This window comes from Bactrocera neohumeralis, chromosome 3, assembly GCF_024586455.1.
Source record: "Bactrocera neohumeralis isolate Rockhampton chromosome 3, APGP_CSIRO_Bneo_wtdbg2-racon-allhic-juicebox.fasta_v2, whole genome shotgun sequence".
In the NCBI taxonomy this organism is placed as follows: domain Eukaryota; kingdom Metazoa; phylum Arthropoda; class Insecta; order Diptera; family Tephritidae; genus Bactrocera; species Bactrocera neohumeralis.
The window spans coordinates 28,200,278-28,227,769 of record NC_065920.1 but is presented as its reverse complement, the minus strand read 5'-3'; the positions used below and the strand labels follow the sequence as shown (position 1 = coordinate 28,227,769).

The 27,492-nt window shown below is 38.4% G+C and overlaps 5 protein-coding genes and 1 long non-coding RNA gene across 12 annotated transcripts in view; 2 read left to right on the top strand and 4 right to left on the bottom strand.

Moving 5' to 3' along the window:
- LOC126753303 (androgen-induced gene 1 protein) overlaps positions 1 to 16,169 on the top strand; it is a 28,653-nt gene extending 12,484 nt beyond the window's left edge. For 4 of the 6 annotated variants that reach the window (XM_050464644.1, XM_050464642.1, XM_050464646.1 and 1 more), the window contains exons 3-4: positions 14,870 to 15,090; positions 15,253 to 16,169. In XM_050464644.1, the coding sequence (XP_050320601.1) occupies positions 14,870 to 15,090; positions 15,253 to 15,577 (546 nt within the window). In that variant the 3' untranslated portion in view covers positions 15,578 to 16,169. Of the gene's footprint in view, positions 1 to 13,019; positions 13,414 to 14,869; positions 15,091 to 15,252 lie in introns of those variants that run through there. The other 2 variants (XM_050464647.1, XM_050464641.1) reach the window with 2 other exon arrangements.
- On the bottom strand, positions 10,144 to 12,376 carry LOC126753272 (protein amnionless). The gene has a single exon (XM_050464599.1). It carries the CDS (start codon positions 12,229 to 12,231, stop codon positions 10,579 to 10,581), a length of 1,653 nt encoding a protein of 550 aa, XP_050320556.1. The 5' UTR covers positions 12,232 to 12,376; the 3' UTR covers positions 10,144 to 10,578.
- Positions 15,494 to 16,669, bottom strand: LOC126753322 (uncharacterized). The gene is made up of 2 exons (XR_007666113.1): positions 16,274 to 16,669; positions 15,494 to 16,202 (listed from the first exon to the last, which is right to left on the bottom strand). It is a non-coding gene; the product is annotated as an uncharacterized LOC126753322 (long non-coding RNA).
- A 316-nt stretch (positions 16,670 to 16,985) lies between these two features.
- On the top strand, positions 16,986 to 18,670 carry LOC126753302 (androgen-induced gene 1 protein). The gene is made up of 4 exons (XM_050464640.1): positions 16,986 to 17,395; positions 17,471 to 17,641; positions 17,712 to 17,935; positions 18,007 to 18,670. The coding sequence occupies exons 1-4, from the start codon at positions 17,294 to 17,296 to the stop codon at positions 18,338 to 18,340; spliced, it is 831 nt and encodes a 276-aa protein (XP_050320597.1). The 5' UTR covers positions 16,986 to 17,293; the 3' UTR covers positions 18,341 to 18,670.
- Positions 18,671 to 19,112: 442 nt separating this feature from the next.
- Positions 19,113 to 23,397, bottom strand: LOC126753261 (protein smoothened). Its single transcript, XM_050464534.1, has 8 exons — positions 23,229 to 23,397; positions 22,714 to 23,164; positions 22,172 to 22,653; positions 21,495 to 22,115; positions 21,278 to 21,436; positions 20,851 to 21,217; positions 20,460 to 20,781; positions 19,113 to 20,384 (listed from the first exon to the last, which is right to left on the bottom strand). The coding sequence occupies exons 2-8, from the start codon at positions 23,140 to 23,142 to the stop codon at positions 19,396 to 19,398; spliced, it is 3,369 nt and encodes a 1,122-aa protein (XP_050320491.1). The 5' UTR covers positions 23,143 to 23,164; positions 23,229 to 23,397; the 3' UTR covers positions 19,113 to 19,395.
- Positions 23,398 to 24,420: 1,023 nt separating this feature from the next.
- Positions 24,421 to 26,984, bottom strand: LOC126753288 (intraflagellar transport protein 46 homolog). 2 transcript variants are annotated; one of them, XR_007666111.1, is made up of 3 exons: positions 26,539 to 26,984; positions 25,291 to 26,459; positions 24,421 to 25,230 (listed from the first exon to the last, which is right to left on the bottom strand). XR_007666111.1 is itself a non-coding variant. In XM_050464616.1 (2 exons), the coding sequence occupies exons 1-2, from the start codon at positions 26,680 to 26,682 to the stop codon at positions 25,437 to 25,439; spliced, it is 1,167 nt and encodes a 388-aa protein (XP_050320573.1). In that variant the 5' UTR covers positions 26,683 to 26,984; the 3' UTR covers positions 25,286 to 25,436. The 2 variants fall into 2 exon arrangements, 1 of the variants encoding a protein (XP_050320573.1); XM_050464616.1 differs by lacking the exon at positions 24,421 to 25,230 and having other exon boundaries at positions 25,286 to 26,459.
- Positions 26,985 to 27,492: the final 508 nt, after the last annotated feature.

The following is a 27,492-nucleotide window of genomic DNA, read 5'->3' as shown; positions in this document are numbered from 1 at the left end:
TTCAAAATTTGGTTAGGCAACAGGTAAAAAAGCTACAACAAATTATGCTGTTTACTAAGTGTTCTGTGTTGCTAGACACTGCTTTCCGCTATAAAATATAGCCGCACATGCACACATATACATACATATGTATATACATATTTTTCAACTCGAATGGCCAAAAGAGTTTTGGGGAAGGCCAAATGCTTCGCTGATTGATCAAAGGAAAATGGGCACCGCTTTGCTGATGGCCAGAGCGTTAAAGTGTAAAGGGAACATACAATTAATTAATCAAGTGTACTTCTTCGCTCTGAAAAGACATCCGTTGGTAATCAATAAGAAATTTGGCGAAAACTTATACATAATTAAATGCGCCTAGTTTATAGAATAAATACTGTTATGCAAAAATTTATAGCAAGCTTTTCTTTCCTAGCGTTTAGTAATTTACAATCCGTGCCACAGTTCATTATGTTATTCTGACGCACGAAATTTTGACAACTTTAGGCCGCGTTCTCCATTTTTGGTTGACGACAGAAAGAAATGTTTGATTAAGATATGATAAGCTACTATTCTGTTAGTCAAAAAAGTATGCCTCTCATAATCAATATTGCTAATTTTGTGGAAATATTGTTATACACTGAATTTGGAGTGGAAAAGACGAAGATTTGTTTATATATGTATATACATATAAATATGAAAAGGGTGATCCATTTCGAGGTTCACTACTTTTTTAAAGGAAAAAAACGCGGAAACTTCAAATTTAAAGGGAATGTTTATTATCATTCCTAAGAACATTCTTTGGCATTTAATTTTTGAAGGTTATCTCTTTCAAATGTCGGCCGCTGCTACGTCTCAGATGGTCCATCCGTTGAGTTAAATTTTTGATAACTCAACTCAACCGATTCAAAACGTGAAATTATCTGTTCACTGAAGTGTTCTCTCAATAAATCCATTGGTTGATGCGATTTGTGTGAAGTGGCGTCGTCTTGTTGAAGCCAAATGTCGCCGAGATCACGAGCTGCAATTTCAGGGATCAAATAGACGGTTAACATGGCGCGATAACGGTCACCATTGACGGTTCCGTTCTCACCGGCATCACTTTTAAAGAAATATCGATCGAAGATTCCGGCCCACAAACGACAACAAAGCTCTTTTTCCTGGATGAAATAGTGCTGCCATTTCTCTTCAGGTTGCTCTTCGTCCCAAATGCGGCAATTTTGCATGTTTACTCATTGATGCAATGGCTGTAGAAAATTTGGCTCGACAATGTCGGACCTTCTTGGAGCTTTTCAAGAGCACATAGAGCGGTATCACTTGGGAAGATTGAGCGATTTCAGTTCTTACACAAGTTGTACTCGTATTTTGTACGCTTTCAATTTAAGATCTCGACGTAAAATGCGTCAAGTCGTTCCATACGTCAGTCCAAGTTGATGCGAACGGCGCCGCATCGACTCTCCACGGTCTTCGTGTACACTCTCAGTTACGTCTGCTAAATTTTCTTCATTGAGTGCTAGACGTGGTCTATTCGGTCGAATATTATCTAACACTGAAACCTGAGCCTCAAGAGGGTGTTGCGAATAGTACCCTCAGTGGGCCGATTAATTTGCTTACCACATATAAGGATTTTGTGTGCACATAAAATGATATTCATCGAGATAGTTGACACTTTAAGCCATAAAAGTAGCGTGTCAACCATCGTTTTTTTTACAATACTAGCTTTGAGCTCACTGACTGCGCGCTCGTTTAAGGAATGACTAACTTCACTATCAGCGGCATCGTTACAACTCTTTAAAATCTTTAAAAATAGGCTCCTTCTGCGTCGATGCGACGCTGCCAGCGCAATTTTGGAGGATTGAAGGCGTCACGGAAGGCATTTTCTGGATTAGCTTTGAAAGCTGAGGTGCATGCTGTTTAGCATCCCCTCTGTCGTGTCAAAATGCTTGACATTCACTCGCCGCAATTTCTGGTCGTCAGTAAGCACTTTTGGGACCATTTTTTTGCACACCTTGCGCATGTTCAAATCCAAATTTAACATCTGGGGAATTAAACGAATGCTTAGTTGACGGTATGAGTTCAAAACTTTACGCTCACGAGTCACATTGTCGGTGTTTGTTGACAGAGACCTCTTCCCGGCCCCCCCAAAAGGCCTGGTGCCACCAAAACCCTCAACTTCTTGCTAAAGCAACATCTGGGTAAGCCTGCTTGATCATATCAAACGTCTCTGTCTCAGATTTACCCAGTTTCACACAGTATTTAATCGCGTACCTCTGCTCTAACGGACGCTGCAATTTCGGCTTGGACACTCACAGAAACATGTCGCGCGAAAATGTTTGTCCTGACTCTCCAGGTGCTCGGAGAGGTGAGGTGGATCGCTGAGGTACCAAAAAGAATCGGAGCTCCGCAAGAGAACCAGAGATCTTTTTGCCCTGGGTCAGCATTAGGTTTTCCTTAAATATAGGTTCGAACTTGGCATTTCTCTATTCTCTATATCTATTAGTGTTCACGTGGTAAGATTTTTAATTCGTTTGTAGAAGCCATTTGTCTCTACTTCATTTAACACTTTGGATCTCACACCTTAAGCATCCAGTTTCACGTCAGTTGAGTTGAAGTCGGTTGATCATTAAAAATTGCTTCTGTTGTTCATTTTCTGGCTTCACAAATAACTGATCATAACAGTCCTAGTACGACCCGATCAAGAGGTTAGCACAAGATCGTAATAAATGGAAGAATCTCATTGTTGCCATAGGATGCATTATATCGTCACCTAAAATGCAAAATAACATAACATCACTTTTCATAAGTTTGCAGGCGAAGGAAAAATGATATAATAGAAATCACTCACATTGAAACAAAATTTGAGGTTTGGTTAGAAAAAGGATATATATGGGTTATCATACACTCATATTGCAACAAAATTTCAGTTTTGGTTATAAAATGGTTATATATTGGTTATTATATCAGACAGCGATTTTCGATTTTTTTTGATGATACGCTGATTTGCGTTTTAGGTGGCGATATGTATGTATATATATTTCGAAATTGAATATTGCTATAATCAGTACCTCTAAGTCAATGTCGATGTTTGAGTAATAAAATCAAGTTTCTCAAAAAAAAATGTGCTATTCTTTACAACGAGGTGACTTTTTCTGCTGTCTATGTACTTACATATACTATGTAATGGATAAAGAGTGAAATAACATGAAGAGATCATAATCTTCATTGATTTCAATTAATACACATTTAAATTTTTCTGTATTTAACTGTTACTTTACTGCGGATGTTGTTTGCCAATAATGAATACATATTTCCTGAACGATTATATAAACATTTGGCCTTATGCAAAAGATCCATCGGTCTCTAAGTTTCGCGCTCGCATTTTATCTCTATAAATATTTGAGCACATCGAAAGTGAATGTCAACGATTATCAGTGCATTGCACCGCCATTGCTTGGGAGCAGCAGCAATACACGGCTGTAAAAATACACAAGAATTGCTAAAAAGAAGATTTTCCTGTTGCATCGTTGGGTGTGTGCTCTTTGTTAATTTATTTTGTGCCATCTCCTGTGCCAAATTAAAACTGGATGCAGCTGCAAACCGCTTACGAACGCAAATTCCGTTCTTATTTTACACTTATTTACATACATGCATATGCATATGGGCTCGCGTACATTAATATCTCGCTACATGCCAACTGGAGGTGTAAACAAGTTTTTACGCAAAGCGCCCAACTGGGCTGAGCAATAAGAAAGTTGCTTACCAAACCGATCGGTTGGCTGCACAACGTCTTCGTGTCATTGCAGATGGTAATCGTAATCGGACAGGAATCTCAATTGCTTCTGCAATACTTTCACGTGCACTTTTATGGCATTATTGTTGGTGCACACTGAGCTATTGCATATATTTGGCGGTTGCGAGGGTGGAGACTTTGGTCAGCTGTATCGAACAAATACATTTTATGGGCATATTCTCGGGAAAAAACTACAAATGATTTGCTGTTTTCATGTCAAAAGTGCAAATTAATAAACAAAATGCATTGCCAGACTTGATTAATTTGCTACAAATCATTTATGCGCCAATAAAAGTGAGACAGGAAAAAACAAAGAATATGAATAGGAAGACAGTGTAATAATTTAGTCGCGACTTTTACTGTGAATGCAAGATAACTTTTCGCTTACAAAGAGAAAACTGTCTAGAAAAATCAAAGAGCAGAAGCTAGTAAGGTTCATCAACAGCTGATTGGGTTATGTGACATTTCGAAATACTGACTTTGCCAGCAGGTGCTACATCGGATTGAGTAGGCAACTGAGAAGTAAAGTCCTCTCTCGACGAACAAAGACCAGACTCTACAAGTCACTCAATATCCCCGTCCTGCTATGTGGTGCAGAGGGATGGATGATGATATCTGATGAGTCCGTGGTAAGAGTTTTCTAGGGAAAGGTTCTGCAGTGGATATACTATGGTGTTGTGCGCATTGGTAACTGCGAATACCGCAGTCGATGGAACAATGAGATATACATATACATATGGAGAATTATTTTTTTTAGGTTGGTAGTACTGTCAGTCATATTTATGTCAAATTTCATGTCAAAATATTCATTAATGTTTGAGATACGTGTCGTTTTGTGAGCTGCTAAAAGTGAGTTTTTCATTTTTTGCGATGTCGAAATTTGTTGAGCAAAGAATTTGCATTAAATTTTGTTTACGGAATCAATTTTCTGCTGCGGATACGTTGAGGATGGTGCAGAAAGCCTTTGGTGATGAGGCTATGTCTAAAAAGAATGTTTACAAGTGTTATAGTGAGTTCCAAGCCTGCCGTGAACGTGTCGAAGGCGAAGAACGTCCAGGGCGACCATCAACCTCAACCAACGAAGCTCACGTTCAACAAATCAAAGATTTGGTGTTGAAAAACCGTCGATTAACTATTAGAGACCTTGCGGATGAAGTTGGCATATCGAAAGGCTCAGCCAATACCATTTTGAAGGATGTTTTGGGCCTCAAGCGCGTCAAATCTCGACTGGTACCGAAAACATTGAATTTTTTGGAAAAAAGGCGTCGCGTTGAAGTGTGTGAAACAATGCTTTCTGACTACCAGGATGTCTAAAACGCATTATAACTGGCGATGAGACTTGGATCTATGCTTACGACACCGAAACAACCGATCAATCGAGCGAATATCGTGCTAAAAGAGAGCCGAGACCAAAAAAATCGAGGTCATGTTGACTGTTTTTTTCGATTATCGTGGTGTTGTGCATTATGACATCCTTCCAACCGGTCAAACAGTCAACAAGGAATATTATTTGAACGTTATGCGTCGTTTTCGTAACGCTATCCGCCTAAAAAGGCCGGAATTGTGGAAAGACAATTCTTGGTTTTTACACCACGATAATGCACCATCCCATACTGCCCTTGTAATTCGTGATCATTTCAACCCATATCGTTCCGCAACCATTGCATTCACCTGATCTGGCGCCGTGCGACTTCTGGCTGTTCACCAAACACAAAAGACCGCTCCGGGGACACCGTTTTTATACGATAGAGGCGATTCAAGCCGCAGTGAAGACGGAACTGAAGGCCATCCCGGAAAGTGACTACAACCAGTGTTTCGAAGATTGGAAAATCCGTTGGCATAAGTGCATTGCATCGGGAGGGGATTACTTTGAAGGGGATGAAATTGATTTGGAATAAATAAAGAATTAAATAAAAAATAAAGAATACAGAATTTCCAAAATAAATACAATGTCACCTTATTTTTTGGGCACAGTAGTATGTATATACATTAGGGTGTGTCATTCTGAGTCAACCTTTTTTTTCAACTGAAAAACAGGCTAAAAACTTTCGAAAATGTTAAAAAGAAAGTCACTCAAAAGATGAGCTCTTAATATTAATATTAAGAGGTGCCTCTTTAAAATTTTCTGTTTTCCATATAAATTACATGGAGAAAAAATAATTTTTTATTGTGTGGAGGTTATTATATGTGAACGCGATGGCTGCCAGTAGGGATGGTAAACTCGATTCCGATTCTACTCGAAAATCGAGTTTTCTCGTAAAATAATCGATTTTTCGGAATCGATCTTAAGTAGTCGAAGTCGATTAAGAATCAATTCTTGAAATTCGGACTACAAACCCCCCGATGCCAAATACCTCAATACCTATCGCTGCCTTTTTACCGAAAATATTGGCCAATCTGTGGGATATATTATTGAAATACGAAGAAATCCTTGCATCAAAATGGGGAAGATTGGGTCAACACGTCCCTTAGTCCCCTATACCTATTATAAGGACTTTCATTTATCCGCTTGAATTTATACTTTATATATATACATAGGTCAATTTGTAAGGTTTCTTTATAAAACTCAGAGAGGATCTATTTCAGATAATGATGTGTCGTAATACCAAAACCGGTAAATATATAAGATACCTTTACACAATTATGTGAACGTATTAAAATGGATATACTACAGTTTTATCCCAATACATATGACGTCGATCCACGAATTATTCCAGTTCCAATATACTAGTTATAATGATTATAACTTTATGTCGGCCAGCGTGAGAATTACTGCTCAACAAATCTGATGGAAAAATTTGTGATTGATGTGCTAAGCGATCTGTGGGATGTTTGAGTTGTCCTGCTTACGAATTTAAGTTCAAACATCATCACGTACAGCTATTTTAGTCATTTTAGTAAATGGTGGTGGTTTGACCCCTAGACCTCTTGACCACAACACAAAAATCCCACGTGTTAGGAAATTTTTATCAGCATTTTCGGTTTTAGCAACTCAAAATTAATAAGAAACAGCCTCTAACTGTATTAAGCCCTTAATGGAATCAGTCCAGATCTTCTCCATGTCCCAATATACGCGATATAGTGATTTATATCCACTTTGACTTCCCATCTGACTTTAAGGCTTTATGTCGGTCCATATATGTGATATTTTAATAAAATAAAGTGAACAGTTTTTCTTAAAAATAATAAGTTTAGCGTCGAATTTGAATGGAATTGGTCTGGATCTTGGTCACAACCGCATATCACTAATATCTGTGCCCAAAAAATAAGGTGACATTGTATTTATTTTGAAAATTCTTTATTCTTTATTTAATTCTTTATTTATTCCAAATCAATTTCATCCCCTTCAAAGTAATCCCCTCCCGATGCAATGCACTTATGCCAACGGATTTTCCAATCGTCAAAACACTGGTTGTAGTCACTTTCCGGGATGCCCATCAGTTCCGTCTTCGCTGCAGCTTGAATCTCCTCGATCGTATAAAAACGGTGTCCCCGGAGCGGTCTTTTGAGCTTGGTGAACAGCCAGAAGGCGCACGGCGCCAAATCAGGTGAATACGGTGGTTGCGGAACGATATGGGTTGAGTTTTTGGCGAAATGATCACGAATTACGAGGGTAGTATGGGATGGTGTATTATCGTGGTGTAAAAAGCAAGAATTGCCTTTCCACAATTCCGGCCTTTTTTGGCGGATAGCGTTACGAAAACGACGCATAACGTTCAAATAATATTCCCTGGTGACTGTTTGACCGGTTGGAAGGAATTCATAATGCACAACACCACGATAATCGAAGAAAACAGTCAACATGACCTTGATTTTTGAGCGACTTTGGCGATTTTTTTGGTCTCGGCTCTCTTTTGGCACGATATTCGCTCGATTGATCGGTTGTTTCGGAGTCGTAAGCATAGATCCAAGTCTCATCGCCAGTTGTAATGCGTTTCATGACACCCTGGTAGTCGGAAAGCATCGTTTAACACACTTCAATGCGACGCCGTTGTTCCAAAAAATTTAATGTTTTCGGTACCAGTCGAAATTTGACGCGCTTGAGGCCCAAAACATCCTTCAAAATGGTATTGGCTGAGCCTTTCGATATGCCAACTTCATCAGCAAGGTCTCTAATTGTTAATCGACGGTTTTTCAACACCAAATCTTTGATTTGTTGAACGTGAGCTTCGTCGGTTGAGGTTGATGGTCGCCCTGGACGCTCTTCGTCTTCGACACGTTCACGGCCGGCTTGGAACTCACTATACCACTTGTAAACATTTTTTTTAGACTTAGCCTCATCACCAAAGGCTTTCTGCACCATCCTCAACGTATCCGCAGCAGAAAATTGATTCCGTAAACAAAATTTAATGCAAATTCTTTGCTCAACAAATTTCGACATCGCAAAAAACGAAAAACTCACTTTTAGCAGCTCACAAAACGACACGTGTCTCAAACACTAATGAATATTTTGACATGAAATTTGACATAAATGTGACTGACAGTACTACCAACCTAAAAAAAAAAATAATTCTCCAAATCCTTCGACGCGCGCAGTTTAAATTCAAATGTCACCTTATTTTTTGGGCACAGTGTTATATACAGATTTCCGACCCTCTGGTTGATGTTTTCCTTATATACCCCATATAGTATATTACTCACACTTATTATTACCTAAAATACATATCATACACACCTTGGTGCACCTGGAGGTTAAATCATTGCGCTATAGCCCTTCTAGTTCATAACAATACGTAATATGGATGGATGCAGCTAACTCTTAGACCACTAGTTTCTATAAATATTAAAGCAATAATGTGAATTAATTTAAAAATGCTGTGGTTGCACACGTTGTCCTTGAGTTACCTAAGCTAGCTCATAAGCAAGGTATTAAAATAAATTCCTCTTATCTTTTCATATGCTGCAATATGTGTATGCACCAAGGAGGGTTCAGATGAAAGCGCGTGCAGCAAAACAATCGATAAAACGAGCGCAGCGTCGAAGTGCCAATGTAAATAAATATAAAAATAAAATAACCTAAGCTGATCTCCAGCCTGAGTTGCGCATGCACGAGGTTGTATTTATAAATGAAGTATTTTCATGTGAATAAGTAATTTCAAAAAAGATTGACGCACGAAACAGTTCCATCTCCTTCCTTTAAGCATCACAATATTGGTAACTGACGCTGGGGATACACATTGGCACATACACCGCCTACACGGTTATTACTGAGCCAATTCTCGTCGCTGTTTGGCGCCAATTGGAGATCCCAAGTGTAACCAGGTCCCTCTCCACCTGGTCGTTCCATCGGACTGGAGGTCTTCCTCTTCCTCTGTTTCCCTCGTCGAGTACTACGTTGACTACTTTCGGAGCTGAAATGCTTTCACCTCATAATTTGCTGAACTACATACATACATATGTCAATGTCGTCGTATAACTCATATAGCTCATCATTCCATCGACTGCGGTATGCGCCGTTGCCAATGCTCAAAGTATCATAAGTCTTCCGCGGAATCATCCACTCGAAAACTCGTAACGCCGTCAGATGTTGTCAACGTCCATTCCTCTAGCTCATATAACAGGACAGGAAGATGCGTGATTTGTAGAGTTTGGCCTTTGTCGAGAGAAGACTTTACTGCTCAATTTCCTCAGTCCGAAGTAGCACCTGTTGGCAAGAGTTATTCTGCGTTGGATTTCAAGGCTCCGTTGTTGTTGCTGTTAAAGCTGGTTCTAAGATAGACGAAATTATCTACGACTTCCAAGTTATGACTGTCAACAGTGACATGGCAGCCAAGTCACCAAACTGTTTGTTTGATGACAATCTGGAGAAAGCAGAACTAGCGGCGCGGTTGTTGAGGCCAATGGTGTCAATATCATCGGCGTACGCAAGCAGCTTACACCCTTATAGAACATTGTATCTTCTCTATTCAGCACGAATTATTTTCTCCCGATTGAAGAAGTCGATAGGGAGTAGCCTTGTCTGTACCCCCATTTGGTATCAAATGGCTCAGAGAGGTCCTTCCCGATCCTGCCGGAGCTTTTGGTATTCCTCAACATCAGTTTACACAGCCGTATTAGTTTTGCGAGGAAACCAAATTTAGACACAGCAGCAGCTCCTCTTCGTGCTGTCAAAACCGGTTTTGAAATCGAACTTTAAAATACTACCAAACTCAAAACTTGTTTACGACGAACCAAGAAGGTTAATTCTTGTGATTGGATTCCTTACTTTCTTAGTATTTACTTTCATTCTTATTTACTGACTAAACTAAATTTTTAAAATTATTTTGTTCATAATTTTTTCGAAATCTCAAATTAAAATTAAACTAACATAATGTGAACACGGTCATATTACATTTTTTTATTTATGTTATTATATTTTTGCTATAAATTTGAAGTAATTAAAATAACGTAAACAAAATCTTGCCTTTCCGTTTTTTGCTTTGACATATTGTCTTAGGAGTAACGCTATGAACACATAAAGAGCGACAGACTCCAAGCGACATCTGTCAAATATTGAAATACACACCTTCTTGTGGGCAGCAGCACAACTACATAACTGTGTCCATAAGAACATGTGTATTTTAATATTTGACAGATGTCGCTTGCAGTCTGTCGCGCTCTATGTGTTCAGAGCGTAACGGTAGCATTAACAGTTTTTTCTATTTTATTTAATTATATTTTTAATTCCATAAAATATATTCACATATTCTTATATATATGTACATATGTATGTATAAACAAGAATTATACTGCATTTCCAGTATCACTTAACACGCTTGCGGTTGCCACACAACCTTTTAGTGCTAGCAATCCTGGTATGTAAGTTTTCTCATTTACTCTTTTGTTTCTACTTCCATGCCGTCGTTCACGCTAGGCATGTCCTCCAGTGTGATTTCAGTCAATTCTTGTTCTTCCTCGATATCGCTGCCCTCCATGGCATCGACTAATGTAACACTTTCTAATTTGCTGGCGCTCGACTTCATTGCTAACTTTTGCTCTTTAACTTTTGTCATGCCCACGGTGACAATAGCAGCCGCCGATGTAGCACTTCCAATCGCCGGTTGTGCGCTAGCGCCTGCAGTTGTAGAAGTAATTGTAGCGCTTGTCTCTTTCAATCGCTCACCAAACATTGGGTTGTCGAAGGCGCGCTCTCTTACTTGACCGCTTTCGGCATCGTAGCCCATCGTAGGGCCATCCGTCACATCGGCGTCGACACCACCGGCTGTCACATTTTCAAAACGGGCAAACATGACAGTTGAACGGAGTAAGAATGCACGCCAACGGTTCGGATCATAGATCCACTGTGGCACATGATGCAGATAGCGATGGTCTGGCGCATATTGCGCGAACATGACTAAAGCCACCACAGACACAAATGCTAGACAAAGAATGATCAGTAAGATGGAACCGAATGTAATATTCGGGTTGTAGGGACGCCCAGATGCGATCATTTCTAGTTGATGTGGCCCCTCAAAGAGTTTTGACCAATCGGTTGTGGCATTTAAGCGTTCCATAAAGCGCACACTCTTCTCACTATAACCATCGCGATCGACGATTATTGCCTGCAGGTAATTTCCTGTACGTATAATTGATGAGGAATACCAAATCTGCACGTAGTTGATGTGGTAATCCAAATCTGCGGTGAGTTCCTGCCCCTTAATAGCGTCAGCAATCACTTTGCGTAATTTATTCAAATTTCCCTCGCTACAGTACTCCATGGAGAATCGTAATACAGAGCCGCAAATCGGACAGCAACTATCGAGGGGCGTTACCGGCACTAAACAGTGCGGTCGTTCGCAAGTTTCAATAACATTCTGACAGACCGGTGAAGTGAAGTACGCATCCAGTTGGCAGCCGCAGATATCATGATGATAATACTGCACCATTGTGTCCAAACTATTCTTGAAAAGCAGCTGCCCAATATCAGTGTGTATTAAATAATTCAAATAGTCGCTGGATATGAGGGAACCCGCCAAATTCAAATGACCCATCCTTAAGTAAGCAGTGTTCTGCAAATCAACCGAAAGCGGTCCTGTCCGTTGCATCACCACCGTCTCATTAGCACAAGGTATGCGCTCCAAATGCGGAATTGCTGTATTCTGTGCATGTGCTGTGGTGCTAACCCAACTACTGGGATCGTACCATTTCTTTGTTGTGGGCATTTTCAAATAGGCACGGCGACTGCGCCCGTTTTCGCATTCTCGCTGCTGCAATTCACCGCCTAATGTTATGGTGGACTCGGGGCTAAACAAAATGGCACCGTCACGCGGCAACACCAATCCGCTGATATCGACTTTGGTCGGAAGTGGAAGCACGGCTGGATATGTTTCGGGGAAAATGACTTCCTCGAGTGCACAAGGCAGATAACCAGATTCCCAGGCATCAGCATTATCGAAACCAGGATTCCCCAGCAGCCGTTTATTACTGCTGCTCTGAGAAATGGTCAGCAGCAGCGTAAATAATTTTAAAATTATTTTTTCCGTCATTTAGATGAAAACACTTTGAAACGAGGGCTGAAACTAAAGTGAATGAGTAGAAGAAGGCTAATCGTGTGCATATTGCCACTAAAAGGGGCGTATGAAAAAAGTGATACACAGCTGATAAAAGCATATATTGGTGTTCTAAAAAGTGATAAATATTCATTTGTTTATATATGCTAGTATCTTAATATACATGGGTATAGTTATATATGTATAAGTCGCAAACCCATCTGTAGTCTTTTGCATATCTTTGTGATTGTTTTCAGTTTTTTTTTTATACCCTGAACAGGATATATAAAGTAACACTCAAAAGGAAAAATCGGAGACCTTAGAAAATTACCAGCGTGACGAGCTAAGTTTAGCCATGCCCGTCTGTATGTACTCGAACTAGTTCCTCGGTTTTTGAAATATCGATCTGAAATTGTGCGTGCTTTTAGTCCCAAGAAGCTGCTCATTTAGCGCAGATATCGGATCACTAAACGATCAAAATCAAGTTCTTGTGTGGAAAACTTATTTATTTAAGAATATATACGAAATGTGACATGGATTATGAACTAAGGGAACTATACGATTTCATTAATTTGCTCTTAACATGTCTGTTTCCGGCACATAAAATTGCTTGTGCCAAACAGTTTGCAAGCCTATGTGTGCTGCCCAAGTGTGCTATGCAACGCTTGATTGCCACTGTAGCAGCCACTGCTACAAAGCTGTCACTTATTTTCACATTGCTTGTCTTGCTCCGCATCAGAGAATTTATAAAGTTCTCTGCTTTGTCTATTGACTTCTCGCATTATACATTTCATTGATTATTTTTGTGTGCACCGACACGGTTTAGTGGACGCGGATTTATTGGTTGTTGTTTATTGAAAGCGCTAGTAACGCTATTAATTGAATGAGTGCTTGTGATATTGCGGCGTAAAGGTGCACACCAGTACAGAAAGCAATATACGTTTTTAATCACCAATAAAAAAATATCGCGCAAAAATGGTTAAAAGTAAGTCGGCTACCGTGCACGCTGCTGATGCCTTGAATTTGGGAGTTTATAAAGCGTTACGTATTTTAGTACATTTAACGGCGGCGGTGCAGTTCGCGTATGGAATCTACTATGATTGGAACTATGTAGAGTTTCCCGAGTCGATGCGCCATCCTTTCGGAGGAAAATTCAAATATCTAACATTTCTTGACGCGGTAATTTAACAATAAATATTCAGTTAAAATAAATACATTGCAACTATTATAGAGTAATTGTGGTAATGTTTTAAAAATGCAATACAGTATAATGCTGTTATCTTATCTACATACATATGTAATTTTTTCATAAAAAAAACAACTGAACGAGTTAGCTAGTGAATGAGCAGGCAGCATACACTTGGACATAGATTATGATACGATTTGAGCGTTTCTCTGTTAGTGCGTTTAAGTAGTGGGTATTATTAAAAAACCATCGTAATAAAAATAATTGTTAAAGGGCGATTAGGGTTAATTCGTGTAAAACAGGCCTATTTTTATGTTTTTTTTTAAGAAAAAATTAAAAACTATTTTTAAAAGCAATAATAACATTGTGATATGGCATTTAAAGAATCTTCGTTAAATTGTCATGGAGAAATATTAAAAAATACGAGAATCACAGCAAATACTTTGAAGCGTCTTGGGAAAAGACTGAATTGCGTTGCCCCTCATAACTATTATTGTTATTATATCAGCTGAGTGTCCAGGTAACACTTGAGGGGGTTGTCGAAATTTAATTTTTTTTTGTAAAATGAAAAATACAAACAAATATTCCTAAATTCTTAAGCATTCATTTAAGACTAAAAAAAAATAAAAACCAAACTCCCCCTAAATGCATTACAACAACAAGATGTTAACTCAAATTGAATATTATACTATAAAGTACTATATAGAAAAGAAAACCTTGTACGTAGCTTATTAAAAGTGACATGATTATCAGGGTGTTGTGATAAAATTGGAATGTGTATTTCTGATGAAGTTTGCTCGGGTATAATCGGGTTAAAGTATATAAATTCGTTGGCTTCAGTTTCTATTGGCAATATTTCTACTTTTTCTTAAGATTAACCTGCTGAGTGATGACTTGCATATATATATACATATCTGCATAAGTACAAACATATGCATATGTATACATATATACATACATGGCAGAAATAAAATTGCAAATCACTTAAAAACAGTTGAAATGGAAATGAATTATGATGATAAGAATATCGTTAATCTAATCTGATTTCATTCTTAATCACCGTTGTTTTTCAGTTTGGCTACCTTTTATAATTTTCAATATTTTTTTTGATTTTTTTTTTTTCAATATTTATTTATTGGATATGAACTTTCAATATGAATTTCTTTTTTCGGATTTTTTTGGTTGCACTGTGTTTAAGTACAAAAAAAAAATTGAACTTTAAATCAAATTAGGGTATTTGTGTACTAAATACTCATAATTAATAATATAATTAAATAACAAAACCTAATTTCCGCTAAATATGCAAATACTGCGGATATCCAAGGTTCAATAAGTCGTAAAATATTGTTGCTTACTGCACTAACGCACATGAATATATGTATTTGTTGTTGCAACAAAAAATCGACGTTTTTTCGCTCACCATTAATTTCCTTTAATTTGCTTTTTCAGATCATCCAAACAATATACTACGTTATATCCCTAATAAATGATTTTGTGGGAACCAACGAAGTGGCGCCAAAACGTACACCCACCATACGCAAAGTCAAGGACTACCTAATGTCAGCTTTTGCCTTCCCAGTGGCGTTGAATGTGGGCATCACATTTTGGACGCTGTATGCAATTGACCGCGAATTAGTCTTACCCCGTGTGTTGGATCCCGTGTTTCCAAGGTGATTATATAAACATAAGTACTTGTATATATATTTCAAGTTGGAATTCCATTCAATCGATGTGTAACTAACAAATTTCAAATACAACTAATTTTTTAAGGCACATATAATAATTTCCGTATACATATTTAATTGTATCTAACACACGTATTATCTTCACAGTTGGCTAAATCATGTTTTGCACACCAATGTCGTGGTATTTATGGTACTGGAACTTTTCACTTCATTCCGCGCCTATCCGAAACGCAGCAGGGGCTTAGCCGGTCTCTCAGCATTCACCGTCAGCTATCTCATTTGGTTGCACGTTGTCAAGCATTATTCCGGCTTTTGGGTCTATCCGGTACTTGAGGTGCTGCAGCTACCGCAACGCATTATCTTCTTTGCTGCTGTAGTCGCATTTACATTATGTTTGTATCTGTTTGGCGAATTCATGAATAACATTGTTTGGGAAAAGGAACTGAAGCTGGCGCAACGCAAAGTCAAATAAATGACGCTTCAACGCGAATATTTCTTAAAATATTTTATTTGAACGCTTTGAACCGATTTGAGCTGCCATATCTACACATGAGCAGTCGTGAAACAGCTGGAGTAGAGAAAATCCATTTAGAAAATATAAACAAAACAAATTTCTTATGATATTTTAAACTTAAAGCTTTGCATGAATATTTCTAAAAATGTATTTAGTATATGCTGGTTTGTATATGACCAAAAAATCAATTCTTACCAAAATAAATTATATTGTATGTAGTCAATTCCTTTAAATTTATTAAAAACTTGAAGTGCATATTTACTAAATATATTATTCACTGTTGAACTCAGCTGATGCAGCAATTAAAATTAAATATACTTATATTTATAGGCATTATAAATAACATTCTTTAATTAGATTATTCAAATCATTTGATTAAATTGCACCAGAGTCGGTGCGAGTGAACTCGAATCAATATGCAGGAAGATATTAAGGCACTTGCACACTCATATCAGCGCACTGGAGTTCGTTTTAAAATTGTTATTCTATAAACTAAAAGTAATTAAAACAATCTGATGAAAATATAATAAATTCATTTAAGTATAGAAAAGTTGCACTGTTATTGATTGTTTAAGGAAAGCAGCTGAAAACAAAAAAGGATACGATTGGACGATGTAAAAAAAAACAAGAAAAACCTTAACTTTGAACCCTTACCAAATACGGACAATTTGTATGACAGCTTTATGCTGTAGTCCTGCCTTAAATAATATACCTTGCGAAATTCCGTGATGATATTTTGTCAAATAAAATTTTCCATACCAGGGCAAGAGTTTGATCGTTCAGTTTTTATAACATATAGTTATACGCTAGTATGATAGCGACAGTTCCGACAAATGAGCAAAACTGAGGCTCAGACGAACATAAATCGACTCAGCACGTAACGCTGATAATTTATATACACTCATATGTATGTACATATTCGTATATATAATTGGGTACCCGACTTTTCCCTCTGGGTCTTACAAATTACGTGATTACATGACAAACTTAATATACCTTGTTCAGCTATAATAATTAACTTTTATTTACTATAAAAACTTGTTTAATACTAACGAAACAGAGTAGAAAGAGACTTAGGAAGCGCGAAAGGTAAGTAACGTGAAAGTTAAACAAATCTGTCACTTGGGAAAAATTAGATTGTTCTACTCCCATGAGCGTACAAATGTAGCGGACATACTCATACGTACATATGTATATGTATGTAACTGCGATTTTTAAATTTCTATTATTTGCTACTTGAACTTATTTGAGACTGGGTTTAGTTTTTTTAGGTGCAGCACCAAATTTGCTTGAATGGCTTATTATAGCACTTTTTATCCCTACACAAACAATTTATTCTTAGTTTTCATTTACAATCAAATTTTATACAAAAGTGCTTATGCTCGTTTTGTAACCGGCAAGTAAATCCAAAAACAAAAATTCAACCATCTCATTGAATGTTCTCTTCCGTGACGTATTACTAACACTTCACTAAGTAATTTGTATGCTCAGAAACGTGAATGTGTGTTATCTCTTGAACAGTTTGGGAACAAATGTAAACGAAAGTGACAAAATTTGGAAAGATGTGAAAGTGTCGGAGAATACTATATAGTAGTTGCCAAGTGGCAGGTAATAAAACATTACCTGCAGTATTGGAGTGTGTGTTGTTTGGAAATTGAAAAATTACTACCAAAGATGACAAAAAGTAAGAAACGACTAAAGGAAGAGCTGGAGGCGAAAGCACAGGCCACTGTTGTTGAAGAACGTCTAACAACGACAAATGACGCTTATACACAGGTTCATTTAAAGAAATGTTTAGAAAATGTTTATGATTGCAACTACTCCGTTTACTCAATTCATATTTATTTGCAGGGTGCCTTCTGTTACCTCCGCTTGCTCACACACACTATCGGATTACTGCAATTTGCCTATGGCATCTACTACCATTGGTTCAATGTGCATTGGCCGCAGCACTTGCAGGATGAGGAAGAGTTGAAAACGCGTTGGGGTGGCAAATTTAAATATCTCACATTTCTCGATGTGGTTTGTATTCTATAGATTGGAAGTTTTAATTTGCATATGTATGTATGTAATTATCCTCGTCGTTCTGTAGATATTGCAAGCTCTTTATCATCTAGTGGCGCTACTTAATGATATTATTGGTTCTAATGCAGTTGGGCCTCCACATACAATGCCTGGAATCCGTAAATTTCGAGATTATATGTTTGCTGCATGGGCTTTTCCCATCGCACATAATGTGTGCATCTCTTTTTGGGTTATATACGCTTACGATCGAGAACTTATCTTCCCATCAGCGCTAGATGCAATTTTCCCAAAGTAAATTTTATGTGTTCTAATTTTGTAATTTGTATTTAAACACATGTCATACTTGTAATCTCCTTCTCTAGCTGGCTCAATCATATCGTTCACACCAATGTGGCTATGCTCGGCATACTCGATATGTTTACTTGCTTCCGCCAGTACCCCAGTCGTGCAGCCGGCCTCACTGGCACTATTGCATTTATGGTGCTTTACCTTATTTGGATGCACATTGTACGTTTCTTTTCGGGTCATTGGGTATATCCACTGCTGGAAGTTCTTAATTTACCTATGCGCTATTTTATGCTCAGCGCCTTGTTAGCTTTTACTGTGTGCTGCTATTTCCTTGGTGAATTGCTGAACAATACTATTTGGAGTCCAGAGTTACGTTTGCTGAAAATAAAAAGCGCTAAGAGCGAGTAAATGGAATTCATAAGCAACTGCGCAAGCTGCACATCGGTTAAAAACAACAACAACAACAATACATACAGTTTTACCACTGCAAAATCTAGCTTTAAACAACGAAAGTGTTGATGTATTATGATTTGAGTACTTTTATATAGTACCGTTATCATGTACATATGTATCATTTTTATTGACAATTTTGACAATGTATAATTTCATAAATACAATAGAATTCTACGTTTAAAAATGTTCCAAAATTCTTAAGGCACTAATAACTATTTCTATATTTGAGCTTTTCTCGTTGTTTTCATGCAGTAAATTAAATGTATAGAAAAATTTATAAAAATATTTTCTGTATTTTCACTTACTTTAATTACAAAATTAGTACTTTTATAATATAAAAGTAGAATTACACTCTATATTACAAAAAAGGTATGTATAAATATATGCTTAAATCATATCAAGTCAGTACAGAAGATTTATAGTATATGAGTATATTATAAAAATCCATAAATACATATAAATGCAATATTCGTGATTTCGGGTTCAAAATGAGTATTTTCAGATAATATTTTCGTTATATAAAAACATGCGAAACGAAGCGTACTTTTGGTAAATCAAAGAATTACCAATTTAAAAAACTATAACTGCTTAAACGGTACTCGTTAATTACAAAAATTAAAAAAACGAAAAAGGTAACTTCGGCGGCACCGAAGTTATTATATGCTTCACAAATACAAAAAAATTTGATTTTGATCGGTTCATTTGTATGCATCCGAGTTTCGTGAAGACATCTTGTCAAATACAAAAGTTTTTCATACAACGACTAGATCTCCAACGTTCTGTTTTTGGTGCGCCTAATTTCGTAGCGAACTTAATATACTCAGTTCAGGCTATAAAAATGCAACTAAAAATATATAAACGCATTAAACATTAAGCACTAACTTGTATACTTAGTGCTACTAAACACTTTGCTTTACATTATCCGCTGCTGCACACTTAACTTTCGCTAACAATGACCTTATGCGAGTTTCTTAATTACTAATTTCAACTCCTTGAGATTCTATTTTTATTTACTTCGATGGCAGCAACAATAACTTCAACTTTTCGGATTCGCTTAAGAGTGTTGTTTCCCTGTGCTTGTTATTGTTGTTGCGCAACAATGTATTCATTTCGGTGGCGTCGATGGCTTCGTTAGCATAATCATTTTTCTGTTTCGCGCTCTTCGCATTTAATTGCCGCATTGCCAACTTCAATTCGTCTTCGTCATAGGAAGATAAATTGTGCGTTGCAATTTCGAAGGCATTCGCTTGTATGCCCACATCACAGCTCGTTTTGCTGTTACGCGAGTGCGGCTTGCCTGTAGAGTGCGCCGAATAGGAGCTGTGCAATGTCAAACCGAGCGGTAAGTCGAGTTCGGAGGAAGTGCACGAAGAGGTGATGGAATCACCAATTTCAACGATACCATCACCATTGAGATCACGTGTTAAATGCAAATTCAAATCAGATATATTCAGCGGATCCTCCTCGTCGTTGCTGTGGTTGTGTAATACCGCGGTTGCGGCAACATTCGAGCGCATTGAACTGTGCTTTCTGCTCTTGTTGCTGCGCTGTGAGCGACGATTGTTGCTGTTAGCAAGCATGGTGGCAGCCGAGCATGTTGCAGCGGTCGCAGTGTTGGTCGCTTGTGATTTACGTGAATTTCGGCTACGTGTAGAGTTGCGTGAATTGCGGTTACCGGTCGATTCATTCGATTTTTGCATATTCTTTAAGAGATTCTCTAAAGCGATTTGTTTCTTCACATTGCGTTCGCTTTTTTCAGCGTTTATTTCTTCGATATGCGCACCTGCATGTGCATGAACCACATTGTTTTCGTCATTATAGTTGGAATCGTCACTTAGGTCCTGTTTAAGCAGTACATCTAAGCGAGAATCTTGTATTTTGAAGGAAGCATGTGAATTTTCCTCCTCGGAAGAGCTGCTTAAGCCTTGCTGCTGCAGGAAAGGCATAAGCAACTGACCGTTTTTGGCCAAAAATTCACTGATATCGGCCGGGTCCAGACCTGTGAAGTAACAAAGTTTATGCCGTTATGTTGTAACGTATTATTTTTGTATAAACTATTTGTGTGTGTATTTACCAGCATTCGCGCTGCGTCGCTTCATCATTTTGCCCCCGTGCGTATGGTGTTTCTTTGTACTTTGCTGTGCAAAGAGGCCGACCTTGTGACTGACATTTGGATATGTGGTCTTTTTTAAAGCAATGACCTGCGACTCTATGGAGGTACTGCTTTCCCGTCGTCCGCTATATTTACGCCCAGTTGTGGCTGCCGATATAAAGTCACGACGTTTATGCGTACGTTTATTGGTAGCAGTTGCATGTTTACTACTGTGATGATGATGATGGCCATTGCGTGTGCGTGAGGCGACTTTTGTTTTCATTTCGGCGATTTTTACTGACACCTACATATTTAGATGTAAAAAATTACACAAAAGCACATTATACGTTACTTAAGTGTTGACAGCAGTTACCTGAGAGTCGACAGAATTGCGTCGTGATTCTACGGAAACATGTCGTACACTAAAACTGATCTCCGAGTCCACGGAGTTTTTGCGTGGGCCTTGACTGGATGAGTTTGTGGTGCCCGCACCGGTGAGTGCCATCCGGCGTTTCACAAATTGTGGCAAATAATTCGCCCATGTTGAACTGATTTCATTGGTTTCAGATGAGTTTAAATCATTTACATCAAAATTCAAACCTACAGGGTCGGTGTGCGTGTTGTAAAGTGTTATGGATAGCCTACCCTTATCCTCGAACTCTTTGCGTTTTGCCCAAGTTTGAGCGATCACCTTGTGTTTTGGCATTTTTATTTCCTCCACAACTTCCTTACCGCATTTCCTAAATACGTAAACAAATTTATTTAAAACGATTTTAATATCAAATTTATGGAATACTTACTTTCTTATGTAACGACGCCAGGTGTCAAGCGACGATGGTGTCCAGCACCAAGTAGACATGACAATTCCCGAGCCAAACAGGCAGATCAAATGCAGCTGCAGCAACGCAATGCTAGGACGATTTTCGATTCGGCACTTTTCCTCGGTTGCAATTCGACAACTGAAATTGTGAAAGTGTATAAGTTTCCAGTCTACAAATTACACCATGTTTTACTTACACTATGAATTTTCCGAGACTTTCAGCCCATTCGCGTGAATGCTTAAACTCGTTTACATGACATGCGATGGCTGCTAATATGAAAATGAGTGTAAATATCGAACACACACCCATTCTTACAATGATCAGATGTATCTTATTGCTTGCCGATGTGGATTTAATATCGTTGGCAAAATGCTTCAGCCCAAATAGCATTATCATGCCGCGTGTAACGAAATAGCCACCAACCAAAATAACGCCACACAAAGGGCCCAGCAATAAGGCCGCCCGCATGGGATGATTTAGGTAACCAACAAAGCAAATGCCAACCGTACTGTTGCCATCTACTTCGCTCAGTGCCATTGTGGTAATGGTTAGCACTAGCGGCAGTGACCACGCAACCAAATGGAAATATGAACCTTTCTTATCAATGCGATCTTGGACGTTGCCCACTGCACGCAGATGCCAAGTGTAGGTGAGAAAAACAAACCAAACCATGGCTGCGGTAAGAAAGTAGTAGACAAGTACAAATACAACAATGCAGGATAGATTTTCACCGGCAGTAGGCTCTGAATGTCGCAGCGTGCCATCTTTGCGACAAACGATGTCCTCACGTGAACCGGGTGTGAATTGTGCCAGCCAACTAAGGTGTAAAATTACAATTTAGAGTAAGTTTCTATTTCTATTTTAGGTACTCACCCCAAACAGGAAATCATGAAGCATAAATTTATGTAAAACACAATCAGAGCTGGGTACTTATTAGCATTCTCCCAATCGATAATAAAAGTGGCTACAACAAACAAATTAGCTAAGAAACATAGTGTGCCCAGCCAGCTGATCAATTTGTGAATTTGTCGGTGTTCATCATCTGTATATAAAGGATCTTTGCATTGTACGCCGCAACCTTCAATGCCGGGATAGTAACTGCTGCTGGAATCGGCTGGCACCAGTGGTGGCAAACAGCTACCTGTTGCATTGAATTTCATATCCTGCACATCGTTGGTACATTTAGGTGGAAACAAAGTCTCATTGCAACGTAGGAATTCGGGGAAATACGAGGTATTGTAGAGTATGCGACATGGTTCCCATGTTTTGCGACACATTTCCACAGAGGGTAGGTAAACCATATCCTTGCCATTTATCTGTTCACATTTTGGCATAAACACAGAGCAGAGAAAAGGCTATGCGAAATATTGTGGATTAAATTTAGTATTTTTATAAATGAGGTGATGTGTACTTACTTGTATTACGGCCCAACATTTCGGTACATTTCTAAGCGCACGATAACTACTTAAATGCTTTAACATTTGATCTTGGTTTTGGTAGTCGGTGAGATCTAAACTGGTTAAACTATATGTAATGTTAGCTCCAAAACATGTGCTGTTTACGAGCCGCTCGCAACGACCATGACGCACACACTGTGTGTGTTGCATATCCAGGCCACGCCCGTCGAACCAAGGCTTATTGTCACGATTCTTCTTACCATTAATTCGATAATTTATTGTACCATTTATGGGCTCCAAATCGGTTTGTATAGTGGTGGGGGATGTGTATGTCGTAGCGATTGTGTTAGCATTCCGTGAAGAGACATCTCCTAGCGTTCTAGATAGTTGAATATAAACGCATAGCAACAAAAAGTGACTTAACTGCGTTTTACTCCACTTGTCCATGGTACAATATTGTCTTGCCTTCCTAGAACAATGGCAAACTTTGTTGTTGAGTTATACCATATAAAATATCATCAAAACTTACTCACTTCAATGCAAGCAATTTAATAAAGAATTCGCATAAACAAGAGGTACTTTATTGAAATTCACGTAACATTTTAATTCATATTATAAAAGACGTGCACTCAATATTAAATTAAACACAAATTCGAAACAAAACAAAACTCAACTCAGACCGCGGAAACAAACGGTTAGAAAATAAATGCCAGGTAAGATTGCAATGGACCACCCGGGATGCGAAAGAGAGAACAAAAACTAAAACAAAATAAGATATAAGAGAATGCAAAATAGAGATGCCATACCGATACAGTGCTGAAGTAGCCATATCAATTGTTCATTATTACGAAAATATATTCGCGAAAGAATATTCGTTCACTCATTTTCCTATTTGAGAGTTTAAACATGTGAAAAGAAAACATCTGAAGAAACATAAAGTTGTTTACGAACAAAATTTTCGAATTTTAAACCGTTTTGCAATTTTTTAACGACCAAATTTTGGATTATAATTAAAATTTTATATTCCTGTAAAATTTCTAAATAAGATCAAAACAAAAAAAGAAAATTCAATTTTTAATACATGCTGTTGGGAAAAAAGCTTCCGAAGTATCTGGCATATCCGTCCTGGCATCGATAGGAAGGATCCCTCTCAAATACATACATATCTGATGTTACCCTTTTCGTCGATGAGACTACCGATGAACTCCTTGTTTAGGAGAATCAGTACATACCGATATTGTTCGTTGAGTGGCGAGAGACAGATTGCAGTATCGCAAAATTTTGCCTATTTTATCACGGGTGGAGAGACGGAAGAAGATCCGTCAGACAAGTTAGAGGTCTAAAGACTAGTTTCCCTTGATCCAATCCCTAGCTAACGCTTAATTTTACAGGCATATCTAACCAGCTTTTGTATACCACAAATCGCAATTTTGTGTCAAATCGCACTCTCATAATTTGGAAGTGATCCGGAGTTAGATTTCAGAAGATTCTGACGAGAATTCTAAGCTCTTCCAACCCACTAGTTTCCTTCGTAGGCAATTGAGAAGTAAAGGCCTCTCTCGACACCATCCTAGCTTACTCATCATTCTTATATAGGCATGGGCGATAACATCTGATCTGGAACCAGCTTTTGTACGGTGACTAGGGAACGGTGTCAAATCCGATCCACTCTGTTGGAAAGACTCCAGCAGTCCTACACTGCAGTTGGACGCCAAACAGCGAAAAGGAAGAATTACTGGCGCGCTATTGTAAACTCGGCTATAACCGCGTAAGCAGTGTCTGCGCCAATAAAGAAGAAGAATATGTATCTAAAGTATATTTTTAGGTAAGTATGATGACGATAGTTCAACGGTTGTCGTAGCCTTGAATTCTATAAAAGTTGCAGCTATAAGATCCTCAGAACACTTTAAATTAAACACCCAGTGGAGAGAAACTAACATGCACCTCGCATATGTAAACAACCAGAATTCCCTTCGTCAATCATAAATTCCTGTGAACATGTGCATTCACCTGCATTCAGTGCCCAAACACTTTACCACTTGGCCACGGTTATCTTAACTGCCATGATTTAGTTCATTTGCCTAATCAGCGAATGCGGCGGCCCAATCACTGGCCGACAATGCAGCTCAATGCATCGCATTAGTTATGGAATAACCATCGACTAATTGAGGCTTAGCAGTAGGCGCATCGAGTAGAGAATCCGATTTAGTGGTGGGGTGTGTGTGTGTACGTTCATATCGGTAGTAGGTGAAGACCGTCGTTTGTTGGGGTGGCGATTAGGGTCAAATATTGGCGCTGCGAAATGAGTTATTCGCTTACCGAAGAGTGCGTGGAGAGAGAATCACGTAATGAAGGGACTTACATCAGTGCGTGTGCGTGGGAGCAACACAGTCATTTAGGCTCACACAAATGCCAAGCAATTCAATTAGAGCGATAATACCAAAACCGCGTTGTGTACAACATATCCAACCTTCCAAGGCAGAGAATGATTCAAACACAGGTACTCTGATTGAAAGCTTATTTTAAAGAATTAATCTGAAGTATAGGTAAATAATAATAAGTATACAGACACAAATGAAACGAACAGCTATTTACCGTTAGATAAAGTTGAAATTTGTATTGCGGTGCATATTTCAATATGTCATATATTCGAAAATATCGTAGGACTTCAGAAAGCGTGGGCACATCAGACATTTAAGTAAGCGCTTACAAGCATTTTGGCTATTTGACTTTTCTGTTAATCATTCCCATGCTTGATTGGCGGCCAAATATAGTGCGAACAATGTCTGCACGCTCATTATGTAATGGACCTGCGTTTCTATAGGCCCATCCACCTCGAACTGTTGGCACAGTGTGCGCACATAACGCGCAACGTCGTCATCTTCCAGGCACTGCTGATACGCCTGTTGCACGGCTGCACTAGCATCAGCATACGAGCGCGGCCAATTCATCAACAAGGGCTCAATCTCTTTGCGCGGTTGTATATCATTTACGGTTTGGGTCATATGCAATTTCTCGACCTCATTAATCCACTTGTCAATTTCCTTAGGCGATTTGGCAGTTGGAATCAGCGAAGCCGATGCAGAGCGCGCATTTGAACCACTGCCAGTGAGCACCGAACGCAATTTCATATTCAGCAAACTCGGCTCCGATTGTTCGCCGGATGGCTCGTCAAGCAGATAAATACCCATTTTATGTAAATACTCGTTGATTTCTTGCTGACGTTGAGGCTTCGATAGTGGCGGTATGGTGACCTTGAGGAAGGCGTCCACATCACCGACAGATGGTACAAAATCCGGTATGAAAGGTTGCAGGCGATAAGGTGTATCAATTGATTGCGGTGTATATTTTAATATGTACGGAAAGAGTTCCTTTAGCTCCTGATTTATTGCCAAATTTTCCCAATATTCAGGTTTGATGGACAACTGTTGCTCTGGCGGAGATGATTGTACTGCTGCCGCATCTCCAATAACTTCAATTTGTGGTTGTGGTGAAACGGCTTCATCCGATTCACTTTCGGATGGTACAATGAGTCCACCACCACCACCGCCCCGCATCAGCGGCTTAGCGGATAATACATTGGCAGTGCTGCGTGCGCTGCCCGGTCGTGTCTGTGGGCGTTGGTTAGCTGTGCCACGTGCTGAACCGTCTATTAAACGCGGCTGCATTTCACTTACATCATCGTCGTCATCGTCGTCGTCATCCTCGTCATCGTGATCAATAATATCCTGCAATAGTCCATCATCGTCGGTCGAGCTGCCATGCTATAGTAAATTTTAGAAATTTCTTATAATTATTACGCCTCTATAATTCTAATTAATTACAAATAAACTGAAAGCGTACAATCTTACTGCGACGCAAAGTAGCGGTGCGATTAGTCGATGCGGTCCGACCACTGCCATTGCTTGGTATTCTATCCACTTTAAAATGACTTAGATTTTTGGAATCTGGTCCACTAATTGAAATCTCCTCATCGTAATAATTCATTTTAACGCTTGGTTGTATGAATACACTTATTTATAGAGTTATAAAAAGTAATTTCACCGCAGCAAAAATACTTCCTCTTCAGCAATAATTTTATTTGTTTGTTGCCGCCGTGTTTGTTTATACCGTTGCCTTGACAACTTTTATTTGTTTATGTTCTGCCTTCAGTTTATAGCACTGCCATGCATTTGAAGATGCTCTTACAAATATTAACGCTTTTAATGCTCTCAAAAATATTATTTAATTGTTGCGTTTTGTAACAAACTTTTTTGTAACTTCCATTGAACACATTTGCAATAAATTTCGTTATTTGGCTTTTCTCAGCACATCCGCTTTGACTGCCGCCTTTCCGCTGTTTCATTTCGCAGCTGGCAATGCTGAGGTAATGTTTGCGCTAGTGTTACCGGATGAATTAAATACATTTATCTTTTGGCTTTACTTTAGAGCCACTAAGTTCGTGTTTTTTTATTTTTATTTTCTATGTTTCAACAAAGTGTATTTCTAAATCCTATCTTTATTTATATGCAAATGAATTCTGTTATGCAAAAAGCCAGATACATTATATTGCAAAAATGAAGAATATAAAATTAAATTTATAAATATAAAATATATGTCTTTATAAATTTATTATGAGCTTTATAAATAATCCCATAATTCAATCATATGTATAAGGTTATGTCGATAGCTCATAAATTACAATTTGTCAATAGTGTTTTAAACCATAAAATCAGCTGTTTGACTTTATTTTTATGATTCTAAAAAAAATTTCAAACACTTCAAACAATGAAAATCTGTTTACTGAGTAGTAACTGA